We start from the raw sequence: 14,112 nt of genomic DNA on the forward strand, positions 1-14,112 counted from the left end.
TTCAGCGTTCGGAGGCTGCTGGGAAGCCCCGCCGCCCAGCTGTCACCTTTTAAAACAGCCGGGGGGCTTCCCAGCAGCTTCCCGAACGCCGAACCCAGAAGTTCGGGTTTGGCGTTCGTAACACGAAAAAAGTTCATAAGAAGAGGCAAATTTTTTCTGAACCCCGGGTTCATATCTCGAGTTGTTCATAAGATGAGGGGTTCGTATCTTGAGGTACCACTGTATTTTATAGATGGTGTTAAACAATGACAAGATCTTTTCTTTTCACTTTTTTTTCCATTTAAATATAAAGATGACTTCTACTTTGAGCGGAGCGAATGTAGCTCCACTAAGTGTTGCATATTATGTATGTCATGTTTGTCTATACAATTTAATAAAAATATATATTTGTTTAAAAAAATGCAATGAAAGCAAGCATGGCATAATACCAATAGCAATAGTACTTAGAATTATATACTCTTTCAAAGCACTGTGAAGGGGTATATAATATAGCACGGTGAAACTTGAGCCTGGTGACATTCGAACTGCTAAATTGCAGGCAGCTGGCAGGAAGCAGAAGTAGCCTGCAGTACTGCATTCTAACCACTGTGAAACCACGGCTCTTAATAGTTATGGGATGGGACTAGAACCAAGAAGATCTAAGTTTGTTCAAGTCTGACTTGGGCTTCAAGGCCTACAAGCATCCAATACACCTACAGTACAGTATAAGCAGTTCTCACATAATAGTGTTGTGGTCCGCCAGAGGCCTGCAGCGCTGGTAGAAGAGTCAGACAGTGAAGAGGCTGGGGAACATGGGCCAAGTTTGCAGGAAAAGGACAAGATAATTTGTTTAAGATAAAATACAGGAAATAGTATAAGGGCAGACTAGATGGACCATGAGGTCCTTTTCTGCTGTCAATCTTCTAATGTTCGTAGTTGTAATTTAACTACAGTCTCAAGAACCTTTCCTAAGAAAGGAAACTGGAAAATATTATTTAAGAGTGCAGGGTTGAATTGTGGCTTCTTGAGATACATATAGTCCTTGGCTTATGATCGATGACTTAGCAATCATTCAAAATTACAAGATTCTTTGCCACCACCACTCCAATACTATTTATGACCCAATTTTGAAATGTTCTGACATTTTGCTGATGCACATTAATGGTGTGCAAGCCTACCACAAATTGTACCTCAAAAGCACCTGATAAACTGAGTTGCAGCTCATGAAAGCTTATCCCTCTTAATAAAATGTGTTATTTGAAAAGGATCCTACCAGATTTCACTGATCAAGGATATCTTATTCCTGCTTTTGTTTTTGCCTATTTTACTTCTGAGATAGAACCTCTTCTTTGAAAGCAAGAATACAGTTGTTCCCCCAAGGACAAGTGTTACTTTTCTGTCAGGAATTAAAAAGCCCCAGGTAATATCATAATGCAGAAAATAGGCCTCAGTTAAGAATGCTGGGTCCTTCTGAGGCAGCAACCTAGTAATTATGTGAAAAGTATTTAACTAGGCAAGAGCTCTTTGTTTTCTCTCTCTGTCTGTTCGCTGTTAGCTGTGTTCTGTTGCTGTTTGTGAGAAGTGTGCTTTGAAGAAGCTGTAATGCTGTATAAGTTGGTTCCTGTGAGTTATTAAACTAAGATAGTTGTAGCAAGGTACTAGTAAGAGACTCATTCATTGTATGTATAGTATAGATAGTAGTAGTAGTATAAAGAAGTAAATATATTTTTCCACCACTTTCTACTGCTGCTGTATTTCATTGAAGACTTCAACTCCTCTACTGGCCTGTAGCTGGCTGGTTGGGTTGGTGGGCTGGCTGGACTGGTTCACTGCTTGGGCTGGTTTCTGCAAATGCAGCTCTGATATTTTCTTAGGTATGCATACATTAAAAAACATGCAGATACGCACCCATGTATGCACACCTGTGCACATACACAAGTGCCTCTAGAAATTCCATAAATGCAAAAAACTGATCAGGCAACATGTTAACACAGGAGACAAAACCAATAAAAATATCACAAGATAGTACAGGTAGGTCTTGATTTTAAGACCACAACTGAGGACAGTTTTTTATTGCTAAGTGAGACAGTTGTTAAGTGATTTTTGTCCCACTTTATGATCTTTCTTGCCAGAGTATTAGGTGAATCACTGCAGTTGATAAGCCAAGCATCCAAATTTTGATCATGTGACCACAGGGATTCTGCAATAGACATAAGTGTGAAAAAATGGTCATAAATCACTTTTTTCAATATCACTGTAATTTTGAACAGTCACTAAGTGAACTGTTGTAAGTCAAGGACTACCTATAAGGGATATTTGGGATTTTAAGGAAACTTTTATCAGACTGGCTGTTAAGACAAGGGTAAAGTCAAAATGACATTCTGTTTTAAGTTGAACTCAACTACTACTGACTTTGTGGCTGTATCTATAAGTTTCTTGGCAATAAAATGCAAATGGTTTTACAATGCTTTTGGCCTCACAGATTACCTTAAAGTCTGTATTCCTAGAGTTTTACAGATCCCATCCAAATACTACCTGGATCCAATTCTCCTTAGTTTCTTCATCTAGATAAAATCAACTATGTGCTGCCATCTGCTGTTAATATAATGTAGGAGCAGACTTTTTTTTTTTTAAAAAAAAGCTTTTGTACTGCAATTAAGATATAAGCATATCCTAAATCAAAATGCAGAAAATACTTATACTGTATACTGAACCAAGCAGAAGATAGATTACACAATGCCAATTTGTGTACATATTTTACATTTGTGGATCTGTCTTCATTGCCAGTGAGAGCCTGAACAAGTGAATAAAATGGCAACATTTTCAGAAAGTTTTACCATTATCTTTCCAAAACTTGAGTGGAAATGACTGGCCCAATGTCATCTAGCTGGCTAAGGCAAAATTAGGCAAAACTAAAACTCATAGTATCTTAGTCTGAAACTTTAATCATTACAGCAAGTTGTCTCTCCAAATTTACCTTACAGAGGTCATAATACTATTTTGTCTGCAATCTCAAATTGTTTTAAATCTTAAGCAACAGTTTGACCTTTAAAAAAAAATGACTAAGATGTTTTAGCTCATTTATGTAATCTGAGAATTTTAATAGGGCTGGGAGGTTTTTTTTTAAGTTCTTCAGCCTGGTTTTAGATTTTTATTAACAATTGCATTTTCATTTTTTAAATTTTCTCACATCCAATTTATCATTTAAAGAACTGTATTTTTGTCAAGCAACTAATAATCCTTCTAAGAAAAACAGATTTGTAGGCTATATTAGGAAGTGGAAAAGGTATCCCCAAGTATATGAAACTTCCAGTTCGGTGTCAATGAAATTATACAGACCCTTGGAAGAAATAACTAAGAATTAGGAGGACACAAAAGTGCATATTTTTATTAAAGTCGGAAACATTTATTAGTGATGAACCACTTCAAGTTTACAAATGGGGCAGGAAAAAAAAGAAAATTAATATTTGCTGAAGAAAAAATATTAAACAATTCTTAATATTTACCAAGGACTCAAAGGTATTTACATCAAACGTCCTCATCAAAACTTACTTTTACATTGGCAGCCCAAGACTGTTTTATTGCCGATAGACAATATTTGCCCCTCAAGTTTATTGTCACCTGGCCAGCTGCCTTTTTTAAAAATTGGAGATGCCTTAAAGTTAAGTTAGGATTGGCTGCAAATGAAAATTTATTTCCCTGAAGCCATAGATCCTTTTAAAACTAAACATTTGATTTATGCTGTCAAACTAAGGGTTCATTTAACCCAGAGGTACTAACATATGACCTCTATAGGCCAAAAATTTCCCCATCAATACCATGTGGCTTTGATATAGTTTCCATGGCAGTAGTGTTGGGTACCAAAGTCCAAAAAGCAGCTATGCTTATATCACAGGTATGGTTGGGATTTTATAAGAACGTAAGAAGAGCCATGCTGAATCAGGCCAAAGCCCATCGAGTCCAGCATTCTGTGTCACACAGTGGCCCACCAATTGTACATGGGGATCTTGAGCAGAAAGAGAAGGCAAAACCCTCCCTTTCCTTTGACTCCCAACAAATGGTAACCAAGGGAATCCTGCCTGCCTCCACCAACATAGAGGTGGCGCTTGGACATCTGTTTCAATAACCACTGATACATTTGGCATCCATGAATCTGTCTAATCCTGCCTTGAAGCTATCCAGGCTGACAACTGTCACGATCTCTTCTGGAAGTGAGTTCCATAACCCAACGACCCACTGGGTGAAGAAATATTTCCCTTTATTTGTCTTCACTTTCTTACCTATGAGCTTTAGGGAGTGCCCCCTCGTCCTAGTATTGTGTGATAGAGAAAATATTTTTTCTCTATCCACCTTTTCTATCCCATGCATGATTTTATACACTTCAATCAAGTCAACTCTTAAATGTCGTCTTTCAAGGCTGAACAGACTAAGGCGTTGCAACCTGGTTTCATAAGGGAGGTGCTCCATTTCCTTGATCATTCTTGTTGCCCTTTTTTGCACCTTTCCCAGTTCCATTATATCCTTCTTGAGGTGCGGTGACCAGAACTGTACATAGTACTCCAAGTGTGGTCTCACCATCAATTTGTACAGAGGCAATACAACACTTGCCGACCTATTTTCGATTCCTTTCCTAATCATGCCAAGCATGGAATTTGCTATTTTTATTGCTGTTGCACACTGGGTTGACATTTTCATTGAGCTGTCCATCAAAACCCCAAGATCCCTTTCTTGGGTTGTCTCAGAAAGCTAATACTTTTATTTATGTATTTATTTAACTGCCATTTTTATTACTTTTATAAATAACGCAAAGTGACAAACACATCCAAAACTTCTTCCACCATCTATTTTCACAACCTTGTGTGATGGGTTGAGCTGAGAAAGTGACTGGTTCAGTCATCCAGCCAGTTTTCATGCCTCATGTTGACAAGAATTTATAGCCTCCTAGGTACTAAACCAGTACTTTAATTACTACACCAAACTGTTAAATTCTTTATATAAATACTGTGTTCAGTTATGTAGACCTTACCTACAAAAGATATTGATAAAATTGAATGGGTCCAAAGACGGGCTACAAAAATGGTGGAAGGTCTTAAGCATAAAACTTATCAGAAAAGACTTAATGAACTCAATCTGTATAGTCTGGAGGACAGAAGGGAAAGGGGGGACATGATCAAAACATTTAAATATGTTAAAGGGTTAAATAAGGTTCAGGAGGGAAGTGTTTTTAATAGGAAAGGGAACACAAGAACAAGGGGGCGCAATCTGAGGTTATTTGGGGAAAAGATTAGAAGTAACGTGAAAAAATATTATTTTACTGAAAGAGTAGTAGATGCTTGGAACAAACTTCCAGCAGACGTGGTTGGTAAATCCACAGTAACTGAATTTAAACATGCCTGGGATAAACATATATCCATCCTAAGATAAAATAAAGCAAATAGTATAAGGGCAGACTAGATGGACCATGAGGTCTTTTACTGCCATCAGTCTTCTATGTTTCTATGTTTAGGAATGTGGTCCTTCCATCTCCATTCACACAAAACAACCAAGTATTCCTTAACCAGGTAACCCTGGAGTAGTCTGGTACAGGATTTCTTAAGCAAAGCATCCTTTCAGGTTTTATTTTCTCCTCCACTCTTGTTTTCTTCTCCTTCCCCTTTCTCTGGCTAGAACCCAAACTCCTCCAATAGTGAAATCTACTGCATCTTATGTTGAGTTTCCAGGCTTTAAATTTTTCTTTTGCCACTTGAGCAAAATAAATGACTGTATGGCTCTTGGCCCACACTAAGATCATCCATAGCAATAGCTCTTACGATGCTCCAGCTAATGAGATCCATAAACTCTTTGAAGGTAATCCTGCACCTTCGCCTTTGTTCACATCTCCTAGTCATGTATTGAAAGTGGGCAAGAATGTGTTTAGCCACACACAATGTGGGCAGACATATTTTAGCCCAATGTGTTGCATAAATTCAGCCGGACGGGTTAGTTTTCCGGACAAACCAGAGAATTAGAATTAGTAAATTGTGGTTGAAAGTAATGTGGCCAGTGCACTGTGGACATACAATTAGTTCTCCAAGGATGTACCCAAACACTCCCCCAATGTTGGGAGTCAAGTGTTGATTAACCCACTATAGTTAGTGACACTGAGATTGTCTCCAGAGCAGGCCTGCTATTAATTTCCACCCTGCTGATGTAAGCCTAGACACTCTGGGAAGGCCATGTTACTAGGATGCCAGACCATCGCCTTCCAAAAAAGCTCCTCTATGGTGAGCTGTCTAAAGGAAAGCGTTTGCATGGGGGACAAAGGAAGCGATACAAAGACACGTTGAAAGCCTCCTTCAAGTCCCTCGATATCGACAGCACCTCCTGGGAAGCCCTGGCACAAGATCGACCATCATGGTGCATGCTGATCCACCAAGGCTGCCAGACATCTGAGGCCAGAAGAACATTCACAGCAGAAGACAAAGCCAGAGCTGCAAATGCTGTGACAAGGGTGCCCACACATCTGCCCAACATGTGGCAGAACATTTTGTGCCCATATAGGCCTTACCAGCGACCTGCGGACACAGCCCACAAGCCATTAGATGTCAAGGTCCTCTTTGAACACGATGAACATCATCAATGGTTGGCTCCTGCCGGTACGACTAACTGCGTGCAGCTCCACGACTGTGGCACGCAAATGTGGGATCAAGTGCAATTTTGCTTCCCGCACCTGTGCAGGTAACAAAATCTCGCATGGGGACGCTCGTGTGTGCGATTCGGTGAGTTTTTGTGTCCCTGCATGCGGGCAAGCAAAAAACCTTGCTGATTTTGCTACCTGCACAGGTGCCAGAAGCAAAATTGCACTCGATCCCGCACTCGCGTGCCAGAGCTGTGGAGCTGTAGGCAATTAGCCGTACCGACAGGAGCCCACCACTGAATCATCATTTCCTGAAAAGAAAGTGGGTGGTGCTACCTTCATTTAGCTACCTGGTGAACCATGAGAGTTGTTTCACGCCCTCTTGTTCCCGCAGGAGTGTTCAAACTTAAGAATTTATTTATTTTTGTCAAAATGTACAAGATAGCAGGTATTACACAAACATAAGCAAAGTAGGTATAGGTATACATAAATATAAGCAAAGTAGGTACAGTACAGGTATTACATAAACATAAGCAAAGTTGATACAGTACAGGTATTACAAAAACATACTGTAAGCAAAGTAGGTACAGGTATACATAAATATAAGCAAAGTAGGTACAGGCATTACATAAACATAAGCAAAGTAGATACAGTACAAGTATTACATAAACATAAGCAAAGTAGATACAGGTAATGTAGGACAGAGATGGTGGGCACCGTCCCTGTCCTATATTACCTGGCTGAACCTACTTTGTTCGTGCACGCCCTTTATAGGAAAGGAGTGAGGTCGTCTATAGACAGTCTAAGACTAAAGTTTTTGGGGTTTGGGAAAGAAGCCACAGAGCCGGGTAGCTCATTCCAGGCATTGACCACTCTGTGGCTGAAGTCGTATTGTTTCGCTTCTCGCGTAATTGGCGAAGCATGCCCACAAGCTGAATTTCGAGTGACAGGCCACCACGAGGTTTCGTGCGCTACGACGACGCACACCCGCCCTCTCTGTGCCAACTTTTGGGATTAGCCTGCCTTTTTTTTTTTTACAGTAAACGGCCCGACTACGCTCAAAAACCGCGTGAAGAAGGGGTGGTGGTGGTTCGCGGCCTGAGTCGCAACAACACGTTTGCACGAACGGGGTGCTCAATCCCGGCGCGCCTCAATAAATAAACGCGCGCGGGCTTTTCTAGTACCTCAGCCTGCCCGGTGCGAGGGAGTAACGAGTTAATTCGTCAGCGCGCAGCCGGGTCGTTCTTTCTTTCCTCCTACAACACAGACACACAACCCCCCCCCCCGAAGTTAGCGCGCTTTCACCTCCATTTGTTCTGCCCCTACGTGTATGTGTGTGTGTGTGGGGGGCTCCGTTTCCACGGTGTCGGCAGCCCCACAAAGCGCCTCTCCACAGCGCGGCTGCCGCGCGCAAACGGAGGGAAAACCCGCCGCCCTCGCGCGCTTTCCTCCACGCTTCCCCTCACAAAAAGGGCGCGCGCTGCACGTCCCACGACGGAACCGCAGCGGAGCCTCCGGTGTGGTGGGTGCAAAAACCCAGCCCGGGTTTAAATCCTGCCGCCCGGGGCGTGGAACGAGGGGGGGATCCGGAGAAGGCGTGGCCTTTTCGTAGATGCCGACGGAGGCTTAGAGGGGGAGGCTTCGTGGTCTTCGGGGAGCGGGGCGGGCTTCGGCGGTGCCAAAAGACTCCTCTCGAGTTCTGCATGGCCACTGTAATGTATTTGCTTAGAGTTAGTAACTGTCTTGCCATTGGGCGTTCTGGTTGGAGGGAGGAATACTGGCTTCTCATTGGTTATGTAAGAATTGTGCCGGGTATAAATACCCTGTCAGCTGTCAAAGTGCTGTTCCTGTTATGTGTGTTGTCCGACTAATAAAGACTGTTAATATTCGCTCCGTCTGGGCCTAGACTTAATAGTGGCGACGAGGAATTGTTCCACACGTGCAGAGCATACGCTCAATTATTCCTGTCTACAGCATGTCTACGCAACTGACTTTCGCTCCATTCGACCCGCGAGTAGAAACTTGGGACTCCTACGTTGCAAGGTTCGAATGTTTCCTCATTTCTAATGGGTTTACTGAAATTTCGGGGGACAGAAAGAGAGCATACTTCCTCAGTTTTTGCGGTGCCGAAATGTTCGAGACCGCCAGGGCTATTTTTGCTCCTACCTTGATCCATAACGTGCCTTGGGAGCAGTTTCTTTCAACCCTCCAGGACCATTACGCCCCCGCCCCCTCCCGCTGTGCTCGCCGCTATGTTTTCTTTCACCGGAATCAACAGGAGGCTGAATCAATAAATGATTATGTGGCCGCGCTCAGGAGGGCTGCCCTGTACTGTGAATTTGTGGATTTGGAAGATTACCTCCTCGATCGCTTAGTCTTTGGGGTGAGGGACGGGCGCTTGAAGCGCCGTCTTTTGGCTATCCAGGGGCTCTCCTTTAAAGTCGCTCTCGCGGAGGCGAGAGCCTTCGAGATGTCTAGTCAGTCCCTGGCTGCCATGGATGTGTCGGTCAACGCGACTTCGCCAGCCCCGGTCAAGTTAGCTCCGCAATTACCTCAGGATGTGGAGAACACTTTGGTCTCTGAAGAGGAAGTTTGTCGCCTGGCTGCGTCTAGGCCGCGGGAGGCCCCTCCTACCACCCGGCCCCACCCTCCTCCTCCCTCGCCGTGTCGAGGGTGTGGCGGGGATCACTTCCGGGCTGTTTGTCCCTTCAAGGATCTGACGTGCCGACGCTGCGGGGGGCGGGGACATATCGCCCGAGCCTGTAATGTCCGACGGCCGTTTTCGAATCAGTCTACAGGTTACAAGGATTCCATGGCCGGAGGCTTCCGACCGCCTCCTAGAGATTCTTCGTATCGCCGGTCTAATTGCAATGCCATTTATTCTTCAGTTTCTTCTTCCAGCCGCGGTCTCCGCTCTCGACCTACCGTCAGAATCGCCGCTACCGGGCCGCCTACTGAGAGGATTTCCATTACTGTGATTTTGGGGAAGAGCCCTTGCTCGATGCTGATTGACACCGGGTCTGCCCATTCGCTGGTACCTTGGACAACCATCAAGAGTTGTTTTCCTCATGTAACAAAGAGGTCGTTATCTGCATGCCCCCTGAATCTGCGAGACTATCAGGGGTCCCTGATTCCAGTTGTGGGGCAGGGCCATTTCTTTGTACATTTCAAGCAGTTCTCGGGGTTATTACCTCTTATTGTCGTAGATGGCCCTTTTGCCAATTTACTGGGCCTGGATTGGTTTGATTCCCTGGGTCTGGCTGTTTCGGGGGTCAGTTTTGTGTCTGGGGGTAAGGCATTTTCTGAACTTGCATTACAATTTCCGGATGTGTTTGATAGCAGCCTGGGGTGCTATAAGGGTTCCCCTATCTCTTTTGGGTTAGACCCCCTGGTTCCACCGGTGAGGATTAAACCACGCAGGGTACCCTTAGCCTTACGCCCCAAAGTGGACGCTGAGTTGGATCGCCTAGTGGCCCAGGGCGTTTTGGAGCCAATTGACCAATCCACGTGGGAGACCCCAATTGTTGTGGCTGTCAAAGCGGGGGGTGGAATTAGAATTTGTGGGGACTATAAGTGTACCATCAATAGGGCTCTGGCACACCATTCATACCCTGTCCCGGTAGTGCAACATCTCTTACATTCGTTGGGGGAGGGTACTATATTTGCAAAACTGGATCTCTCCCAGGCGTACCTACAGCTGCCCGTGGACTCTCAAGCGGCCGACGCTCAGGCCATATCAACGCACAGGGGAGTGTTCAGGTGTAAACGTTTACAGTTTGGGGTGTCCACGGCCCCTGGGATTTTCCAAGCGCTCATGGAGCGTTTGTTGTATGGGATTCCGGGCACGGTCCCATATTTCGACGATGTCTTGGTCTCCGCCCAGTCCGAGGCGGATCTCCTGGGTAGAGTCAAAATGGTGCTGTCCAAATTTAAGGAAGCAGGGTTAAAACTCAAAGCCCATAAGTGTGTTTTTGGGGTGCCACAGGTGGAATTTTTAGGGTTCATCATTGATAAGCAGGGTATCCACCCCACTCCTGAGAAAACCAAGGCTATTTGGGAAGCCCCTACCCCGAACACTAGGGCAGAGCTTCAAGCTTTTCTGGGGTTATTGAATTTCTACGCAGTTTTCGTCCCCCATAAAGCAACCTTGGCCGAGCCCCTACACAGACTACTGGATAGGAATAAGAAATGGGTTTGGGGACCCAAAGAGGCAGAGGCTTTTGTGGCCGTCAAAGAAGTTCTTACGTCCAACACTGTATTAGCGCAGTATTCCCCATACTTACCTCTACTTTTGACCTGTGATGCATCCCCGTATGGGGTGGGCGCGGTACTCAGTCACAGACTTCCAAATGGGACTGAAGTACCGCTGGCTTATTTTTCAAGGACTCTGGCCAGGGCGGAGAGGAATTTTGGCCATATCGACAGGGAGGCTCTGGCTATCATAGCCGGAGTCAGACGATTTCATGACTACTTGTACGGCCGCCCCTTTGATATTGTAACAGATCACCAGCCTTTATTGGGCCTTTTGTCCGGGGATCGCCAGAGCCCCCTTATTTTGTCGCCAAGGATGTCCAGGTGGATAGTCTTCTTGGCCAATTATTCTTACCACTTAATGTACCGGCCGGGTAAACACATTGCCCATGCGGACGCGCTCAGCCGTTGTCCCTCGCCCCAGGTACTCCAGGACCCGGCCCCAGCTTCCGTTGTGCTAGCCATTTCCGACCAGCCTTTAGCTTTATCCGCAGCTGTTGTCGCCGAGGACTCCAAACATGATCTATGCTTATCTACTGTTTTACAATGGGTGTTACGTGGATGGCCCAGGGTCGCCCCTTCTGAGGAATATATTCCGTTCTTTCGCTGCAAAGACGAGCTATCAGTCGTACAGGGTTGTCTGCTAAGGGGTTGTCGGGTTTGCATTCCCCCACAATTAAGAGGAAAAGTGCTCTCTCTCTTACATAAGGGGCACCCAGGAGTGGTGAGAACGAAGGCTTTGGCAAGGGGGTATGTGTGGTGGCCGGGCATCGACAAAGACGTGGAGCATCAGGTAGCTCAATGTTGGCCCTGCCAAGAGCAGAGACCTTCACCCCCGCTGGGGGTCCCGTTGGCCTGGGAGCCGCCAGCCGGCCCCTGGACCAGAATTCATGTGGACTTGGCGGGGCCCTTTATGGGGCAAATGTTTCTAGTGACCGTTGATGCGTATTCAAAATGGTTGGAAGTTAATATATTACACTCAACCACATCTATGGCAGTTATTCAAGTCCTACACTCCCTTTTCGCAACCCATGGTTTCCCCGATGTGGTAATTTCCGACAATGGGCCGCAATTTACGTCCTCCCAATTTGAGGGTTTTTTAGCGGGGGCGGGTATTCGCCACGGACTCATAGCCCCTTGGCACCCCGCGTCGAACGGACAAGCCGAACGAATGGTCCGGACCACTAAGGATGCGTTGAAGAAGATGTCCCGGGGAACTTGGAAGGAGAAACTGGCAGATTTTCTGTTTGCACAGCATTCTACTCCGACTATCCCGACTAGCAAATCCCCGGCTGAGCTCCTTATGGGTCGGAAACTGCGAATTACGTTGGATAGATTAAACCCGGCTTATGCTCACAGTCCAACGTGGCCGGAGCCCGACCGCTCTTTTAGTTTAGATGAACCGGTGTTTGCTCGCTCATATGATGGGGGGGCCCCCTGGGTTGCGGCAAAGGTCTCTGGTATTAAAGGTCCAAGGTCTTATGTGGTGGAGCTTAGTGATGGGCGCATGTGGCACCGCCACGTGGATCAACTCAGACGTCGTAGTTGCTCAGTCCCTCCTTGTAGCCAGGGGGAGTACACTAACCCTAGTGGGACGAACATCGATTTTCCTCCTTTTCCCCGGGAAGTGACCCCTCCCACCGGTTTAGATCCGGTGGGAATTAGGGTCCCAAGCCCCCAGAGCCGGAACGATATCCCCGACGACCTTCATCCGGCAGAAGGGGAACCATCCCTGCGGAGATCCGAGCGGGAGCGGCGCCCTCCCGCTTATTTACGGGATTATGTAGTTTCCACAGTAAGGGGAAAGGAGTGTAATGTATTTGCTTAGAGTTAGTAACTGTCTTGCCATTGGGCGTTCTGGTTGGAGGGAGGAATACTGGCTTCTCATTGGTTATGTAAGAATTGTGCCGGGTATAAATACCCTGTCAGCTGTCAAAGTGCTGTTCCTGTTATGTGTGTTGTCCGACTAATAAAGACTGTTAATATTCGCTCCGTCTGGGCCTAGACTTAATAGCCACGCTGCCGTGGTCGGGCGCCTCACCTTGCCGGGTGTAGCCTGCGCTGATTGGAGCCCCGCGTTAAGGCAAGATTAGATGCTGCTGCTGCTTTACCTTCCTTGGAAAGATGCAGGCGTGAGCTTTTTCCCCGAAGCGGGGGTGCGCCGAATGGAAGGGTTTTCGGTTTAAACGGGTGGGGAGGGGGGACAAAAAAAAGAAAGAAAGAAAGCTTCGCGAAGGAGGAGGAGGAAGAAGAGGGGGAAAAGCGATTGCAAAGCGCATCTGCTGCCGTTTGCAGTTTTGCGCTTTGGCAAGTTCCACACTCGTTGCTTTGCGCCGGCCCCCTTTATTGACACTTTTGTTGGGAGCGAGCCTCGGGAGGCCTCGTTTGAACTGCGCCGGGGACAGAGGGCTTCGGGCTCCTGCAGTCCTTGCCTCTCAAGCAGGCGAAGTTTTTCTTCTTCTTCTTCCTCCTCCAATTTGGAAACCATGCAAGTCTCCATCGCGTGCACGGAGCATAACCTCAAGAGCCGGAATGGGGAAGACAGGATGATCAGCAAACAGTCCTCCGCCGCCCCGAATGCCGTCAATGCGGCCAGAGCAAAATTCCGAACGGTGGCGATTATCGCTCGTAGTTTGGGAACCTTTACCCCCCAGCATCACATTTCTTTAAAAGAATCCACGGCGAAGCAGACGGGCATGAAATACAGGTATGGCATACCTTTGGAGTCACATCTCGGGGTATTTCTTTCCTCCCCCTTCATTATTCCTGGCACCTCAAAGATAGTTATTGACATACAAAGTTATTGACATATTTGTTTATTTAATTTATTTATTTAATTAATTAAACTCCCTACAAAGTTCCTTTCCCCCCCAAACTGAGAAACAAAGCCTAGAATCCTTTTTTTAATTTTATTTTTAGAAATGAAGTCACTCCCAAAAGTTTCAATCCTTTAGAAATCTCCAAATTTGTGGTAATAATTGGTTTTGGTGCTGGCTGGCTGCCTCCCATAACTGGGATTTTTGGTCTTTACAGCCCCCCCCCCCATAAGTTTTGGTGATTTTTAAAATTTCACTAAGGATTCTAGTGAAGAGAGATTTGATTGGCTTTCCATTTGTAATTAGAGAATTTGAATTGGTGCATCACCCTTGAGAATCTTACTCAGGAGAAAGTTTGCCTACCAAGGCACCTGCTGGGTCCTTCAGAAAAGCAATATCTGTTAAACTCCGATGTTCTTTTTGCGGATTTATTTAGTAACTTTATATGCC

The 14,112-nt window shown here is 45.6% G+C and overlaps 1 protein-coding gene across 3 annotated transcripts in view; it reads left to right on the top strand.

The window, feature by feature from the left end:
* KCNAB1 (potassium voltage-gated channel subfamily A regulatory beta subunit 1) overlaps positions 1-14,112 on the top strand; it is a 222,693-nt gene that overhangs the window by 33,583 nt on the left and 174,998 nt on the right. For 2 of the 3 annotated variants that reach the window (XM_070753500.1, XM_070753501.1), the window contains exon 1: positions 13,333-13,553. The exons of the other annotated variant lie outside the window; for it this stretch is intronic. In XM_070753500.1, coding sequence (XP_070609601.1) covers positions 13,333-13,553 — 221 coding nt within the window. Of the gene's footprint in view, positions 1-13,332; positions 13,554-14,112 lie in introns of those variants that run through there. 3 annotated transcript variants of the gene reach the window in all.

This window comes from Erythrolamprus reginae, chromosome 5 (genome assembly GCF_031021105.1).
Source record: "Erythrolamprus reginae isolate rEryReg1 chromosome 5, rEryReg1.hap1, whole genome shotgun sequence".
In the NCBI taxonomy this organism is placed as follows: Eukaryota; Metazoa; Chordata; class Lepidosauria; order Squamata; family Dipsadidae; genus Erythrolamprus; species Erythrolamprus reginae.